At 48.5% G+C, this 17,051-nt stretch overlaps 1 protein-coding gene across 3 annotated transcripts in view; it reads right to left on the reverse strand.

The window, feature by feature from the left end:
• Positions 1 to 17,051, reverse strand: part of VANGL1 (VANGL planar cell polarity protein 1) — a 50,515-nt gene that overhangs the window by 14,190 nt on the left and 19,274 nt on the right. For all 3 annotated transcript variants that reach the window (XM_061186128.1, XM_061186127.1, XM_061186129.1), the window contains exon 4: positions 14,236 to 14,843. In XM_061186128.1, the coding sequence (XP_061042111.1) occupies positions 14,236 to 14,843 (608 nt within the window). The remainder of the gene's footprint in view (positions 1 to 14,235; positions 14,844 to 17,051) is intronic.

The raw sequence follows: 17,051 nt of genomic DNA on the forward strand, positions 1-17,051 counted from the left end.
GAATCTGAAACTCACCCTTGACCATGTTGCCTTACTGGTCTATTTTCTTTTCAGGACAAAGAGGGTGCAATGTGAAATGCTATGTCTAATCAGCTACAAAACATCCTCCAGTGTCAGTGACAACTGTCATACAAAACTGCCATGGCAATGGAGGAGAGGGCTCACCCTTGTGCTACATTTCTAAAACACATTTGGAGAGAAGCACCTCCGAACACAGTTCAAATTTTAGTTCATAAAACTCTGAAAGACATGTTTTTGAAAAATAAATTCTGAAAAACAAAACCAAACTAATGCCCGACGTATCTGTACCTCCGCAGCCTCCCCACTCTCTCTGACTGTGGGTTTAGGATGCACACTGTAAATGGTGCAGGCTCAGGGCCCAGAGAGCATGACCCTTGACTCTTCCATTTATTCTTTGACCTTGAACGAGTTAACTCATTTCTCCAAAGCTCAGATTCTTCATCTGTAAGATGAGAATATAACAACACAGAAAACCCTGCTATAACACGGTAAGTGGGCTCCAAAACAGTCAACTGTATAAATGTATTACTAAAAGGTTAATGAAGTGACTTGGGCCAGCCCGGTGCAGGTAGCTGGTCAGAAAATCTAGTGACAGACTGCAAGACCCAAATATACAGGTTTGGGCTGAGGTCTGGAGTCACCCGTGGTAGTTGTCTCATAAGCTTAATGTCAATGGGGACAATTCCAAATTCAATGACTTTCTGAGACTTCAACAGTTGGCACTGAGGCCAGGAAAAATACTGGAGACTCAGGAGTCCACCCTCCACTTTCTTATTTCCCAAGGAGAAGCTGCCTGCCTGGCTTAGGTTTTTGTTAAAGATTAAATGAGATAATATATTTTAAAGTGCCTGACCCAAAGCAAATGGCTTATGAACGGTAGCACCGTGAGCTTACACATCCGTGTTTGTTGGGGAGGCCAATCTGTCCCCTATGTGTACCTGCACTGCCCTCCCCACCAAGGGCTACCACGAGGGCACTACTACAGGAAATGAGCCAGGACCATTGCTTTCTTTAGGGACTTAGACCATAAAGTCATGCTACTCTCTGTTTTTATGCAGTATTTGCTGCCAACTCTCAGCCTCCTGAAAAATCAAACCTATAGCTACCGAGAGGCATCTGTGGTACAAAAAGTAGAAAAAGCACTGCCTTGGAGTCAGAAGGCCTGGATTCCAGATCTGATCCTGCTACTCTGTAAACCACATAAGTTACTTCCCCTTTCTGGGCCTGTCTCTTGGCTGATGATAGAGAGGGAATACCAACTACTGCATTTGGTTGTTGAGAAGAGCAAATGAAATACTGCCAGTGAAAACATTTATAAACTTACAGGATTATACAAATATAAAATAGTATCATATTACTAACGAGTGAGCATTTTGTAGCAAGGGATGGGGTTGGTTGTTGGCTAAACTATTCACACAGTTCCTGGACATAAAAGCATGACCCAATCTCCACTTATATATATATATATATTTTTTTTTTTTTTTGATTTATTTATTTTATTTTTGGCTGCATTGGGTCTTCGTTGCTGAGCACGGGCTCTTCTCTGGTTGCGGCGAGCGGGGGCTACTCTTCGTTGCGATGTGCAGGCTTCTCACTGGGTGGCTTCTCTTGTTGCAGAGCACGGGCTCTAGGCACGCGGGCTTCAGTAGTTGTGGCACACAGGCTCAGTAGTTGTGGCTCGCGGGCTCTAGAGCGCAGGCTCAGTAGTTGTGGTGCACGGGCTTAGCTGCTCCGCGGCATGTGGGATCTTCCCGGACCAGGGCTCGAACCCGAGTCCCCTGCATTGGCAGGCGGATTCTTAACCACTGTGCCACAGTGGTTAAGTCCCTCCACTTATATCAAATCAGAAAATTTTTGAAATGAAGAGAGTTTTAGCGTTCAGCCAAGCAGAGACTCAAGAATCGAAGAAATAGAGTCCCTCTAGTCCCAACTCGCAATCCAAGCACCAACTCTTTAAAACACCCCAGAAATCATTCAGCCTCTGCTTGAAAAGAAAATGTGCTCTCACTTTGTACTGAAATGACCTTATTTTAAGTTCTACCCATCGGTCCACCCACAGCTTCCTTCCGCACCCAAGCCCCTCTTTCTTGTGGAAGCCCATCATATACTCGAAGAAAACAACTGTGGACATAAACCTCCTTCCTTTTAACCTTCCTATTTTGCAGATAAGGGCCCTGAGGCCTAAAAAAGCATGTGCACACCACCCCGCCCCCCCCATACAGAGCTGTCTATTTCCTATTCATTCACTTTCCTCGGATTTGATTGTGGCTTCTGCAATTAAACTAGCACATGCTATTAAAATCAGAAATATTAAGGCTGTAAGAGCTCACCCAGTCAGGCCTCACACTCTGCAGCTTTAAGTTCTCCCAGAGCAGGGAGAAAAGGTGAGATAGGGCCAGGTGGGGAAGCCTTGTTCAGGTTTTAGCTACTTCTTTTCAAATGTTAATTGCTCCCTTGAGCTCTGTCAACAAAAACAGCTTTCCCAGTGTGTGAAAAATGAGCAAGCATTTCCTACATGCCAAAGCCCCATATAAACACTAGCTAGCTGCCTTTATTCTGACTGCCTGGGTATGTGCTGACAGGAAAGCTCTGGAGAGACAGTGTGCTGGTCATAGAGTGAAATCTGCAAAGGCCCCCCCTTCAGGGTTAGTGTTCATTATCCTGCCAATCAACTAAGGATGCTAACATTCAGAAAGATTCTAATGACCAGCCTTGACCACTCCATCCAAAGGCAAGTAGGAATTATGAGCACCTGCTAAGTCCTGCTAAGTCCCAAGTGCTGGGATGGATGTGAACACACCTCAAGGGGCTCACACTCCCGTCGGTGACAACCACCCAAACAGGTAAGTACAGCTGAGTGACATGGGGACCAAGACAGAGCATGTGAGTGGGGGTGGGGAGTTTCAGGTGAAGATCCACAGAGGAGGCAAAGCTGAGTCTCAAAAGATGAATGATGGTCACATCACATGGACGACAGCCTATAAAGCCAATTCCAGGCAGAGGAAGCAACGTAGGCAGAAACAGGCTGGTGTTCAACAATCCACCTAAATGGCTACAACAAGAGCAATGGGGTCACAGTGCTGAGTCCTAGGACAGCTCTGAGAAACCTGATGGGGTGGGTTGAAGAGCATCTCCCCAAAATCCGCATCTACCCAGAAACTCAGAATGTGACCTTATTGGTCTTTGCAGATGTAATTACAATTAGTTAATAAGATGAGGTCATACTGGTGTCTATATAAGAAGAAAATAGGACACACAGAGAAGGCCGTGTGATGACGGAGCTGAGATGGGAGGGATGCAGCTACAAGCCAAGGAACACCAAGGATTGCAGGCAGTGGCCAGAAGCGAGGAGGAGCAAGGGAGGGCTCTTCCCTGGTGCAGAGGGAACACGGCCCTACCAACACCTACGTTTCGGACTTCTAACCTTCAAAACTCAGAGAGAAAATTGGTTCAAGTCACTCAGTTTGTGGTCCTTTGCCAGTAGCTGTAGGAAGAGAATACACTTGTATTTAGGGAAAGCAGGATGGAGGCAGGTAGAGGGCAAGGCTGAGCTAAGGTTGGGTGGCCGAGGCGCTGCATGAATGGCAAAGGGGAGGGGGTGAGGAGAGAGGACGAGGGAGGGAAAGGTCGGTGGGGGCATGGGGGGGTAGCAGAGAGGGTGAGCCAGCTAAGAAGACCCAGAGGACAACGGCCGTAAAGGAGCCTGGGTACCACGGCTCTTTAAGGCATGCCTACTCGGTAGGTGAACTTTAGGCTGGAACCCAGGTCTTTGAGACAACTCTAACATGCAGGCTCCAAAATGAAAGTTGACTCAGCTTCTTGGGAAAATTCCCACCCTGGGAGAGAGCTTGATGCCCTCAGTTTCACCTGACTGCTACTTCTCCCCGGGACAGTCAACAAGGGTTACATCTTCCTGAATGTGTGGGCTTCACTGCTCCCTGGACTTGGAGATAAACCGACTTTGTGACAGAGAGTCAGAAGCATTTGCAGCAACATTCGTGTGAGTCCCAGAGAGGCACATATAATTAGCCCCTGAATGTTGCTGCCACCTCCTCTGCTGAGAACCGGACACACGAGTGTTCATACCTCCTGGCCCTCCTGTCCTTCAATTAAAATGTTTGTCTTACAGCTGCATTGGGGGCAGTAGCTTACACAAGTCCCACACAGACAACAGGCAGTAATCACCTGGGAACTTGAGAACAGGGAGCGGCAAAAACTGGAATCGGCTCCTGTTTACTGACAGGTCTGGGTTAGGATGCAGGAAGATCTGGGAGAAAGGCAGGATGTTCCGGGACCTTCTCATGACAGAGCAGGGGGGACACACGTGGCTGCCTGAGATCTTGAGATGCAAGGCCCATCCTGAGAGGGGACAGTGGCCAGCGTCCCTGTCCTGCTGGGGAGGCCCATGGAGGCCCTTCTCCAGGCCACATGGATCCTCCAGGGACCCAGGTGGGCCGGCTCCTCAGCTTCAGCGACCAAGTTCTCTGAATCGAGATTCAAAAACTGGCAGGTGTCCCTGGACGAGGCTTTGAACACCAGCTGCGGACAAGCGCTGCAGGGGATCCCCATTGAAAGATAGCGAACTGAGACCGGAAGCCGCATAGTTCTACGGGGGAAGGAGGTGAAATGTGCTGTCTGGCGGGGCACATAGGGCACTTCTCCAAGCCCTTCACTGTCCCGCTTTAAGTTCCTGCTAAGAAAGTGTAACCTGGGAAACACCCTCTCTAATAAAGCAAGCAAAGTCACACTGGGAGGAGACAGTCTGTGAGCACAGAAGTGGCCAATAGCTACATGCAACGCCCTGGTCCTCCTGGTCGCAGCAACTAAACAACGAGACGTGTGTCATTCCTCTAGGCTGCAACACGGAGAGACCACCGGGCGGTTCTGAGAATGCTGACAACACTGATGAGAAAGCCCCCACCTAGGGGATGATCCAGTCAGAGCTGGCTGTCCCATAACAGAAACAGCATCTTTCGATGCTGGCAGACCCCTTGCACTGGGGGGACCTATGAGATGTGCTTCCCCTCAAGTGGCAGCTTTGGCTACGACCACATCTGCCCAGAGAGCTAGCAGCCCACTTCCAGGCCAGGGCACAGGCCCCTCCCACAGGATCCAACCTGGGCTGCACCTGCCATGGGAACACAGCCTTCCAAGCTTTAAATCACTGAGCTAAATCACACCAGATAAACATCAAAGACGACCACCTGTTCTGGGTGCCTTGAAAAGCAGATTTAGATCGGGACCAAGAGCAGCTCCAGACCCACCCAAGATGCTCGGCTGGCCTGCCCTTATCCAGCCTCACATCCTCTTGACACGGGTACCTCTGGCCCTGGGAAGAACCGCAGGCACCCAAATGGAAAGGTCTGGAGGCCAAGGGCAACCAGTCTAGCCAATGGATCTCTGCTCACAGAGACCAAGCGAGGCCAATACGGAGCAGGATAGGGAAAGGGGACCCTGTTCACTTGCCCTCTTGAGTGTTAGCGTACCACACACACTGAACCAAATCACACCCATCAATCCGTGGCGGAGCGTGCAGAAAGCCAGGCAGGCCGAGGGGCGAGTCCTTGGGAAAACGGACCACACACCACTCCAGTGCGGATCCACCACCCGCCGCCAGGGGCTGGGGGTGGGGATGGGACCATGGAAACCAGGTTCACGTCCAGGGCTCCGTCCCCTTACTCTCCGCCTCAGAGCGAGGATCTGTGGGCAGACGCTGTGCGAGGGCAGCCTTCCCAGCTGTGGCTGCTGCCAGTAGGCAGCTGAGCAAACACAGGCCCGCAGTGTCCGGCACCTTCCACTCTCATTAAAGCCACTTTTAACAGGCACCACGGGGCCAAACCACAAACGGCAGCTCTGAGCCTGCCTTCGAAATTCTCCCACAGCAGAGCAGAGCCTGAGCAAAAATCTGCACACGCTACTCTTTAGCTCTTACTCGTTTTCATCCTTTGTTTCCTTAGGGAGTGGGGGTGGGGACTGCTAATATCTTTACTGAAAAGCAGCTACGCAAGAAGGCATATTTCCAAAACTGAGACTGCATGGGAAACCATGATCATAAAAAACATGAACCAAGACCTTTGGCGGTCATTTTAAAACACGCCCTCACTTCACAGGTGATGGAGCCAGGCCCACGACAGTTGGTGCTGGTCTTGAACGTGGGAGGGAGGGGCCCACAGCCCAGCGTGACAGCCAAGCCTGATCAGTGGGGTAATCACCAGCTTTGATATCATTTGACCCAGAATCACAGACGCAAGATTTCCAGTGGAGCTGGATATATCCTGGCGTTACTGGAGTAACCTTAACCTCCCCAGGAGACTCTCCTTTTTTCACTTCTAATTAGAAAACCAAAGTGCCATGGAGAGAAACAAGGCCCCCACTCAAGCTGGGAAGATGCAGGCATGAGCTGGAGAGAGGACAATAGGAGCTCTGTTTCATGGGGTTAAGCTCTGCTCATTGATCCGTGGTTTCCTGGGGCTTTAGGGTCAAAGGTCACCAGGGTGCCTAACGTTCTTGTCTTAGCTCGGGCTGCCATAACAAAATACCAGAGACTGAGTGGTTTAAACAACAGAAGCGTCTTTTCCTACAGTTCTGGAGCCTAGAAGTCCAAGCTCAAGGTCTGGCCAATTCAGTTTCTGCTGAGGGCTCTCTCCCTGGCTTGCAGACGGCTGCCTTCTCACTGTGCCCTCACATGGTATTTCCCCAGTCCGTGTGCACCAGGGGAGAGAGCGTGCAGGCAAGCTCTCTGGTGTCTCTCCTTCTAAGGCCACTAATTTTAGAAGATCTATGAACTCCCTTAACCTTAATTACTTCTTTGGAGGTCCTATATCCAAACATAGCCACACTGGGGTTTAGAGCTTCAACCAATGAATTTGGGGGTAACATTCCACCTCTGGTTCCCCCAAAATTCATGTCCTTCCTGCAAAACACATTAATTCCATCTCCACAGCCCCCAGTCTCTTAACTCATTCCAGCATCAACTCTCAGCCTAAAGTCCAAAGTCTTATCTAAATATCATCTAAATCAGATATGGGTAAGACTTGAGGCAAAATTCCTCTCCAGCTTCACAGTGAACCTGTGAAACCACACAAGTTATGTGCTTACAAAATTTCATGGTGGATCAGGCATAGGATAGACATTCCCATTCCAAAAGGGGGAGACTGGAAAGAAGGAGGGAGTAATGGGTCCGAAGCAAGTCCAAAACCTAGCAAGGCAAATTCCACCAGATTTTTTTTTTTTTTTGGCTGCGTTGGGTCTTCGCTGCTGCGTGAGGGCTTTTCTCTAGTTGCAGTGAGCGGGGGCTACTCTTCAGTGTGGCGCACGGGCTTCTCATTGCGGTGGGTTCTCTTGTTGCGGAGCACGGGCTCTAGGCATTCGGGCTTCAGTAGTTGTGGTGCACAGGCTCAGTAGTTGTGGTACACGGGCTTAGTCACTCCACGGCATGTGGGATCCTCCCGGGCCAGGGATCAAACCCGTGTCCCCTGCGTCGGCAAGTGGATTCTTAACCACTGCGCCACCAGGGAAGTCCCTACATAGATCTTAACGCTTGAGAATAATCCTCTTTGATTCAACACTTTGTCCTTGGGGCTCACTGTGGTGGCAACATCACCCTCCTAAGGCTCTGTGGGGTGGCCCTGCCAATGGAGCTGTCTGCACTGGGCACCTGGCCCACTGAAATCCAGGCAGGGGACCATCCTCTGAAACCAATGGGGAAGCAGCCTTGCCCCTGGCCCTGTGGTAGTAGTGATGAATCCGAATCACCTTTGGAGTCATTCTTCTCTTTTCTTGAAGGATAATGCATGTTCATAGCATTCCCTCATTCCACCCCACTTTCTCTGTTTCCTTTAGTCCCAGTTGACAGTGTTTCTACTGGTATAATCCCAGTAGTATAATCTTCTGCTGAGATGGCTGATTCCATCCCTGATTCACACCCATACTAATCTCCTTATCAAATGGCTGTCGGCCACCCCCTTGGTGTTCTCTTTAGTATATGCTTCATCATTTTTTTGCAATATGGATAGGCCGAGAATTTTCCAAATCTTCAAGTTCTGGTTACCGTTTGCTTAACAATTCCTTCTTCAGTTCATCTCTTTCCGCCCATTTTACTATAAGCAATAAGGAGGATCCAAGCTGTACCTTCAATGCTTTGCTTAGAACTCTCCTCAGCTAAATATCCAATCTCATTGCTTCTAAGTTCTACCTCCCACAAAAACACTAGAACATGCACATAATCCCGCCAAGTTCTTTGCCATTTTATCACAAAGATCACCTTTTCTCCATCATCCAATAACAGGTTCCTTGTTTCCTCCTTTCTAGCTATGAATTTTTCAAGGAACACATTCAGTCTGTATTAGTTCCTTTTCAACACAATGCTACAATCATACATGATCATAAATTTCCACTGTTTGAAAAGCAATCCAAGAATCATTTCTTCTAAAGCATGGGTGGTTCTGTGATCAGTAACCAGAACTTTGATTAAATGGTCCACAGTCAATGCCAATTTGTAAGATACTTTTAGTCTCAATGAATGAAGCATTGAGTTAAAAAACCTGCTGGCTGAATTAGGTACAATGGAGCTTCGGCAATATGAATATCTTACAGAATGGGTCACTGTGAATAGACAAGTTTCCCAGACGACTGAGACGAGAGCTAAATCTGCTTTTGTGGTTTCTGTCCTTGCTGATGACTACCAGCGATCACCCTCCATTGATGTTCATGTACCTCCTTATCGCAGCTCTTTCCCTGACTTGAAATATGTTACTTCTGGACTCTTGGAGATCTCTAAGTCAATAATTAAATTTTTTAGAACTGTAAGAATATGCAGGCTCTGAGACTGAGGGCCTGAGGTTGTTGTGGGAGCCTGCCACACAGTGAACCCCAATGAACCAACACTTCCAATATCCCCCACCTGGTGCAGTCTTTGCCCCTTAAATCTGGGCTGGGGCTCTGACTTGCTCTAAGAAGAGGATGCAGTGCAAGTAGTACTGGGCGAGTTCCAGGCCTAAGTCTTATATATAAGCCTGAGAGCTTCTGCTTGTGTGTTCTTAGGAGCCCTGAGAAGTTGTCTAGCTACACTAATGAAGACACTACTCCCCCAGAGGGAAGGCCCTCTGGGGAAGGAGAGAACCACAGAATACTTTGGACAAGAAAGCAGCAAAATCCCAGTGGATTCACCACATGACTGCACAGGGACCACTGGCCAGAGCAGCCAAAGAACCTCCCAGCTGAGCCCAGCCCACAGAACTATGAGAAAAGATAATAATGTTGCCCTAACTACTAAGGTTTGGGGTGGTTTTAACAGCCATAGATAAAAGAGGTCTTCTTTGGCAGGGGTCCCCAACCCCCAGGCCACAGACCAGTAGTGGTCCTCGGCCTGTTAGGAACCGGGCCACACAGCAGGAGGTGAGCAGCGGACGAGCGAGCAAAGCTTCATCTGCCGCTCCCCATCCCTCCCCATCGCTCCCCATCCCTCCCCTTACCGCCTGACCCGCCCCCCACCCCCACCCCCACCCCCCCCAGCTCATATCCGTGGAAAAATTGTCTTCCATGAAACCGGTCCCTGGTGCCAAAAAGGTTGGGGACTGCTATTCTTCAGGACATGTGACAAACAGAAAGTTAAAAATGTTTGACCAGGGGACTTCCCTGGTGGCACAGTGGTTAAGAATCCGCCTGCCAATGCAGGGGACACGGGTTCGAGCCCTGGTCCGGGAAGATCCCACATGCCACAGAGCAACTCAGCCCGTGCGCCACAACTACTGAGCCTGCGCTCTAGAGCCCGCGAGTCACAACTACTGAGCCTGTGAGCCACAACTACTGAAGCCTGTGTGCCTAGAGCCCGTGCTCCACAAGAGAAGCCACCGTAACGGGAAGCCCCTGCACCACAACAAAGTGTAGCCCCCGCTCGCCGCAACTAGAGAAAGCCCGCGTGCAGCAATGAAGACCCAACGCAGCTAAAAATAAATTAAAAAAAAAAAAAAAAAGAAAAAAAAAGTTTGACCAGACAAAGGCTCAAACCTACTTACTACTGTGGTTATAAGGCAGAGGTTTTGTTTGCTGAGCGACTGAATAAAAGAACCAATGGAGCTAAGGAATGACCGTAGAGTGGGAGCCAGCCATCTCTGACAATCCTCTTCACACCCTCCTTTCCAGCCCTGAAGCTATGATTTAAATGAGATAGAAAAAGGTGTACAAAAATATCTAGCACCCAGCCTGGTTCATGGTAAGCACTCAAAAAATGCTTACAAGTCCACTCATGCGTTCTTAAAGCAGTGACGTGAACATGAACACATCTGTTCAGGGGCACCATGGTGAAACGGTTAAGATCATTCTGGAACCAGCCTGGGCTCAGATCCTGGCTCCCACAATTACAAACTGTGTGGCCATAGACAACCTACATAACTCCTCCAAGCCTCAGTTTCCTCACCTGAAAATGAGGGTAACAGTGCCTATCTCACAGGATTGCTGTGATGATTCAATGAGTTACATGTTAAGAGCTTAGAAGGTGCCTGGCACATGTTAAGGTCTATGTCAGTGTTAACTGGTAAGGTTTCCATTGTTGTTGCTTTGTTCTGCATCTTGGATTCAGTCAGTCAATTACACTGGCTGCTATGCTCCAATATTTACAGGATTTACCTTTAAAGATTTCAAAACTGAGAAATCATTAATGAGGATCATTAAATGTCATTTTAAGTCTCTTTTTTCTTCTGGGTTTCTCCCCAGATACAGTCAGATCAAAACCTAGTGTTTGGTGAAATCCTGGAAAAGTTAGCAACTCGTTGCGAGAACTTGGCCAAGAAAAGTGACACGTGAGGTATGTGTGGAGAATTACGAACCCAATGTGCCAAGACCCCAGGATGCTGCAGAGAACACGGGGACGGAGTGTGATGCACAGGTAGGCGCTGGTTCCTTGCGGTCTCAAGCAGGTCCCTGAACCTATGGCTCGGGGCCCTCAATTGTAAAGGGGCGACACCACTACAGCACCTGCCCCCACCCCTGACAGCAGCGAGGAGGGGAAAGGGAGACATCCTGAAGAGCCCTGGTAATCCCTACGGCACTGGGCAAAGGTTAGGATGTATCTTAATCTACTTTGGGGTCTCACTTTGTACAACTGGAACCTTTTACATTTCTGAAAGTTTTCAAATAAGCCCAGACCCCCGTTCCTGCCAACAAGCAAGGCCCCTGCAAGTACCTTTTATGAGAGCTAAGGAGAAGCATATTTTAAGACACTAAAGAATAGACATTTTTCTGACTATTCTCAAAAATAGCTCAGTTGACTTTATAAAATCACCTTTGAAAACCAAACAACAAAAGAACTCGCCATCGCTCTGCATCCCAGCCCAGTAGGTCGCTGCTCCGGGGAGGGCCTTACATAACGGGAGAGTAGACTGGCCTGATTCCGGGCAGGTCTGGGGATGACCTGCTATTCTGATCCCTGGGACCTGCTTTGTGTCTATTCCGATTCCCCCTTCCCTCCTGTTTTGACACTTTACAAAAGGGCTTAGAAGTTCTATTTCTGGCCCAGTGAATCTTCCAGCCACCGATGGGTTTAGACCAGATTTAGCCCAATGCTCGGCGGGTGACAGGCCCACGGGGGCCAGCAGGGAGAGACGGATGCCGAGCCCGCCCCAGATCTCGCAGCCTGGCTGTCGCATGGGTGGCCGGCCCCGCCCGAGGGTTCTGGGAGTAAAGACACCTCTCCTTCCCTGGCCATCTTTCCACCCCACAGCCAGGGTCTCCATGTGAGGGGCAAGGGGGGCCTTATGAAGGCAGGAGAGGAGGAAAACAAATGGCCCTGCAGAGGGGCCGGAAGGAAGATACGGGGCCACCCCCGGGCTGCCTTCCGTCTCCCTGGGGAGCTGGGGTGAGTGGCTTCAGGGATAGCAGGTAAGGACTAGGCAGCTGTTTGGTCATGGTGAGGACAACCCCGAGGGGTCCGCGGCAAGCCCTGGGCCACACGGCACCGTGGGCCCTGCGTCTCCTCCCCAGGTCTACCCCTGGCTGGCGCAGCCATGTGGTGAGGCACTGGGACCACCCACAGTTTTCTGCACATACCGTGGCACACTGCCCTGGGGCTGTTTTGTGTGTCCCCTCCCCGCCTCCACCCTGATCCAGCACACAGAGCAAGCAGTCCTAGAGGGAGGAGGGACATGGGAGCCCACGGAGGGAGTCAGCCCCACTGCCTGGACTACCTAAAGTGGGAAGATTCCCTTCCCCTTTCCACCTCCGCAGGTGGGATTCACACAACTAGGGCTGAACCAATACACAAAACCACGGCAGGCCTCACAACGGGCCAGGGTATTAGCTACTTACATTTACAGAGTCCCAAATGTCACTCATCTCTCTGTGACCAGAGCTGGATTTCTCTCCACCCTCCTGACCTTTAGCAAAACCTGTCCAGTCCTGAGATTGATGTGTGGCCGGGCTTTATCGCTGTCACTGCCTGAAGTCCACCGCCCCCCATCCTCCTGTGTTCCCGTCGCCCATTCCAAGGCCTGTGTCTGCAACTGTGCACTTCACAGTGTGGCACTGGTCCCCCTCCAAGGAGTTCCGGGATAGAGTTTTGGAGGCAGCCACCCTGTGTCTCTGGAGCCCCCAGGTCCGGGCTCTGTAGGCAGCAGACGTTTAATACAAGTCTGCTGGTCATTCTCCGATGTAAAATATGGGGAAAGAAAGCTGCCTGAGATGAATAAGCAGCAGAGACTTACTTGCCTTCAGAGCCCCTCTGGTATCTGCAAAGGACTCAATACACCTGATTTTGCTGCGTAGAGCCTGGGACTCAGACACCGATTCCCTCCAAGGATCGGTCAAGGTGGCACAGGCCTTGAATGCGAAACCACCCCAGTCCTCAGGCGGTACATCTGAGCCAGAGGAATGAAAGAAGATTCGTGCCAACACCGAGATGGTTTGGCAGTATCACTGACTCCAAACCGGGGTTGGGCCACCTCCCCGGGGCCCCAGCCAAAAATATGACAAAGCCCATTGTTCTGATCTCCACTAAGGTGCCCTTGCCATCTTGGCTGCTTTGCAGTATCACAGCAGTAATAGCTACAACCAACAAAGTGCTTACCATACGCCAAGCAGGTTACACACGTCGACACACATGTTGATGCAGAGGAGGGAGGAGAGCCCTAGGAGAGGACAATGTCACACATCCCAGGTCATTCTCTCATCCGGTAACCATCTGAGTGCCAACCATGTGCTATGCTCTAGGCCAGGCACTGAGGATGCAAAGAAGAGTAAGACACGGCACCTGTCCTCAGGGAGCCCACAGTTTGTGGAAGAAAACATAGAAAAATAGGCCAATGACGCCACGTGAGAGATGCCATAATGGGGGCATTAACTTAGGTCTGGCTTCATGGCATCTAGTGGATCCTAAACAAAGCTAGTCATGTTCTTTTGTATAAATTACTTAAATTCCCTAAACCCCCATCTCCTCATCTGTAATATAGGGATTAATAGTACCCACACCAAAGAGTTCTGTGAAGACAATCTATACAAAGTGCTTACCTCGGGGTAAATAAAAACAAAATAAAATAAATAATGATGATCACTCTTTTAGTTAACCACAAAATAATTAGATTTTATGCACAGATTTAAAATATGACATCTTAATGTATTTCTAACTTCTTCTCACGCACATACATTTTTAAAACACTCAACTCTTCCAAATTTGTACTTGATTCTTTACTGGAGGATCACTAAGGTGACCATATAATTTATTGCCCAAACCAGGACACTTGTGAGAGTGGGGAGAAAAGGAATGATTAATAATTCCACTGGGACAATGGGGTAAACCAGATGTACCATTATGAACAAAATGGAACTGTTGATTACTCTATCGTTCACAGGCCAATTTCCGGAGCAAGGTCAGCAGCCATCACTAAGGCTTCCTTTCTCCATCATTTTTAAGGGCTGCCAACAACTTTGGAAATAGGCCCAACAAAACTCCAAGCTGGAAGAGAGCCAGTACCTGTGCCACCCCATCTAGAAATCAGGAAAGTCAATGCACATGAACAACCCCACCTCCACCCTGCCATACACACAGACACACAGACACACACACACAGACACACAGACACACACCTCCTCCCAAAACCTGAAAAAAAGAGTCAGAGCCCGGTCCTGGCTCTTGGCACCTGCCGTCACCCCTCACTTGTTGAAGACTAGCTGTCTTCTAGCAAGACATCAGTGGTCCTTCCGCCCCTAGACGATCCCCCTCACCTCAGGTGTCCAAAGCTGTAGAAGCGGGACTCGCCATCAGTGGAGCGGACCACCTGCAGCGTGAACATGGGCTGCAGCTGTCTGAGCTCCAGCAGGACAACGGCCAGGTAGTGGATGAAGAGGAGGGCGTCCACGAGGGAGACGGCGTATTGCACGATGCCCTGGTAATTTCGGTCCCGAGAGTCCAAAATGCGGACCCCGTAAAAAAGCCAATAGGAAACCACGAAGAGAAAGATGAGGACCAACAAGAGGGCACGGAACACGAAGATCCGCGGCACGTCAGCTCTCTGCTTGCGGAAAAACAGCGCCCAGGTCCCAATGAGCAGGATGAGGAGCTTGAATGCCATGGAGATGAAGAGTCCCTCGCAGATGGTGCCACAAGGCTCCAGCTCCTCCCGCCACAGGATGGGGGGCAGCAGGATGAAGGCGATGGGGGTGAGGAAGACCAGGAGTCCGAGCACCGTGGCGACGGTGAGGCCCAGGTAGCGCCTGCAGTCCAGCCCCACGCTGTCCTCCATGTCCTTGCTGATGCGGGCGATGTCCTCCTGCGAGATGCTGTGCTCCGACGTGCCCGTGATGGCCGTGGTGGTCTCCCCCCAGTTGTCATCCTGACAGGGAGAGAACAGTGAGGGTGAAGAGCCACATGGCAGGTCACGTGTAAAAGCCACAAAGCCCGCAGAGGCACGGGGGACAGGGAGGGCCCACCTCCTTCAACCAACCCACATGCGTGGGCTTCCTAGGAAATGGAGGCTTAGCTCTTTAAATAGAGGAAATTTTTTAACTTTAACAATTTTCATTGAAATTTTTCAAAATGTACTATATATTTACCTTTTCAAACAGAGAAAACATAATTTGACCTGTTTGTGTGTTTGGGTGATTCGTGACTACAACAGTGATTATCATCCACTGTGTTGGCATTCCTGAGAGGCTCGGGGATAGACAATCCTGCTGTTAGACTAACGTGTGCGAGCTCACCTACCGCCTAAGAAGAGAACCCTCTGCATTTCCTTCTTGATTCATGGCTGGGCGATAAAGCCTTACTTTAAAAGCCCAATCCCTGAGTGGGGAGTATTACTATGCCCTCCAGGAGCTCTGAGGAGGGAAGATCTTGCACAGGAGGGAAACTTACATGGCTACATACAAATCAAAAGCCACCTGTAGTTGGTACACACATCTTTTAAAACTCCATGATGTTTTCAATAAGTATCAAGCACTCTGACAACATTTCTCATTGAACAAGCTAAGCAGATGCAAGTATCTCTGGCCAGGACAGCTCAAAAATTCCTCCCTAAACACATGTTCTCAGGGCAAATTAAACATCAAGAGCATAAAAATACTGAGATTACTAAAATGTGTGCCTTTTACTTTCTTGCTTTCACTGTCTCACTTTCTCTTGCTTTTTAAAGTCTGAGGTAGTTTGGAGTGATTGTCTCTTCATTTAACATGATCCAGTTGTCAGGGTTTTAAACAATTTCGCTACTTCTCTAGCAACTACGACGTCATTCCAAAGCAACAACAGAGCAAGAAGACAATGAAAAGCCACATTGGGTCCAAAGAGGTTTTTGCCTCAGAAATTTGTGTATATGATTTAACTTGGAAAAAACAGTCAGCCATGGTGGTAAGTTGGGTGCAATTAATGCGTAAGATACCAATTTAGAAAAATCTAAGTTAATAGCTGAATCAGCAAGATAGAGCTCTCACAGCCAAACAATAACCTCAAATCTAGTAACAATCAAAAAAATTATGATTCATGAAATGTACAAGCTATGGCAAGAAATAGTGGTGGCGGCAGGGAAGGTCTGGACCTGCGAACAATAGTTCTTCAACTCGGAAAGTTACAAGTATCAAGTACTATGAGGGAAGTTACTAGTTAAGATAACAGCCACAAGCAACCGCTACTCTCTCACTGCTGGTGGAAGTTTAAAATGGTACAATCACTCTTGAAAACTGGTCTGGTAGTTTCATATAAATGTAGATTTACACTTAACCGTATGGCCCAGCAATTCTACTCCCAGATTTTTACCCCAAATAAATGAAAACATATGTCCACAAAAAGATTTGAACCAGAATGTTCATAACATCTTTATTTTCATGCCAAAAACGACACAACCCAAATGTCTATCCACCAGGAGAATAGATAACAAATTGTGGTATATTCATACACTAGAACACTACTCAGCAAAAATAAAAAAGAATGAATTGCTGAAACACAGCAAAACATGGATGAATCTCAAAGTTATTATGCCGAGTGAAAAAAAGTCCAAAACAAAAGAATATGATTCCAATTATATTAAATTCTAAAACAGGCAAAACTAATCTACAGTGATAGAAATCAAAGCAGGGCTTGCCTTAGAGGGGTTTGGGGGCAGGGGTTGACTGGGAAAGCATAAGAGAACTTTCTAGAGTGAAAGAAATATATCTCAATAGGAGTGTGGGTTATATGGATTTATTCAGCTATTACAACTTTTCAAACTGTACACTTAAGATCTGTTTATTTCTCTGTGTGAATTTACTTCAATTTTGAAAAAGAAGAAAACACAAGCACAAGAAGAAACAGCCACACATTCAAAGATGGACAACTTGCTTTAACATAAGGTGAGTTTACAGATTAGTAAAGTTACTTTGTAACACTCTTAGTGAAGGCAAACATTGGATTCCATGTTTTGTATTGGGCCTAATATTCAGTTGATCGGTGTTGAAATAATGATCACTAGTATTGTGGTCATTTTGTTAAGTAGCTGATTTAGCTACTCACCCTTTTTCCTGCCAAAGAGTTGCTAACTAAATCCCCTGTCCATTTTAAGAATATGTGCACA

This window comes from Eubalaena glacialis, chromosome 3, assembly GCF_028564815.1.
Source record: "Eubalaena glacialis isolate mEubGla1 chromosome 3, mEubGla1.1.hap2.+ XY, whole genome shotgun sequence".
Classification (NCBI taxonomy): Eukaryota; Metazoa; Chordata; class Mammalia; order Artiodactyla; family Balaenidae; genus Eubalaena; species Eubalaena glacialis.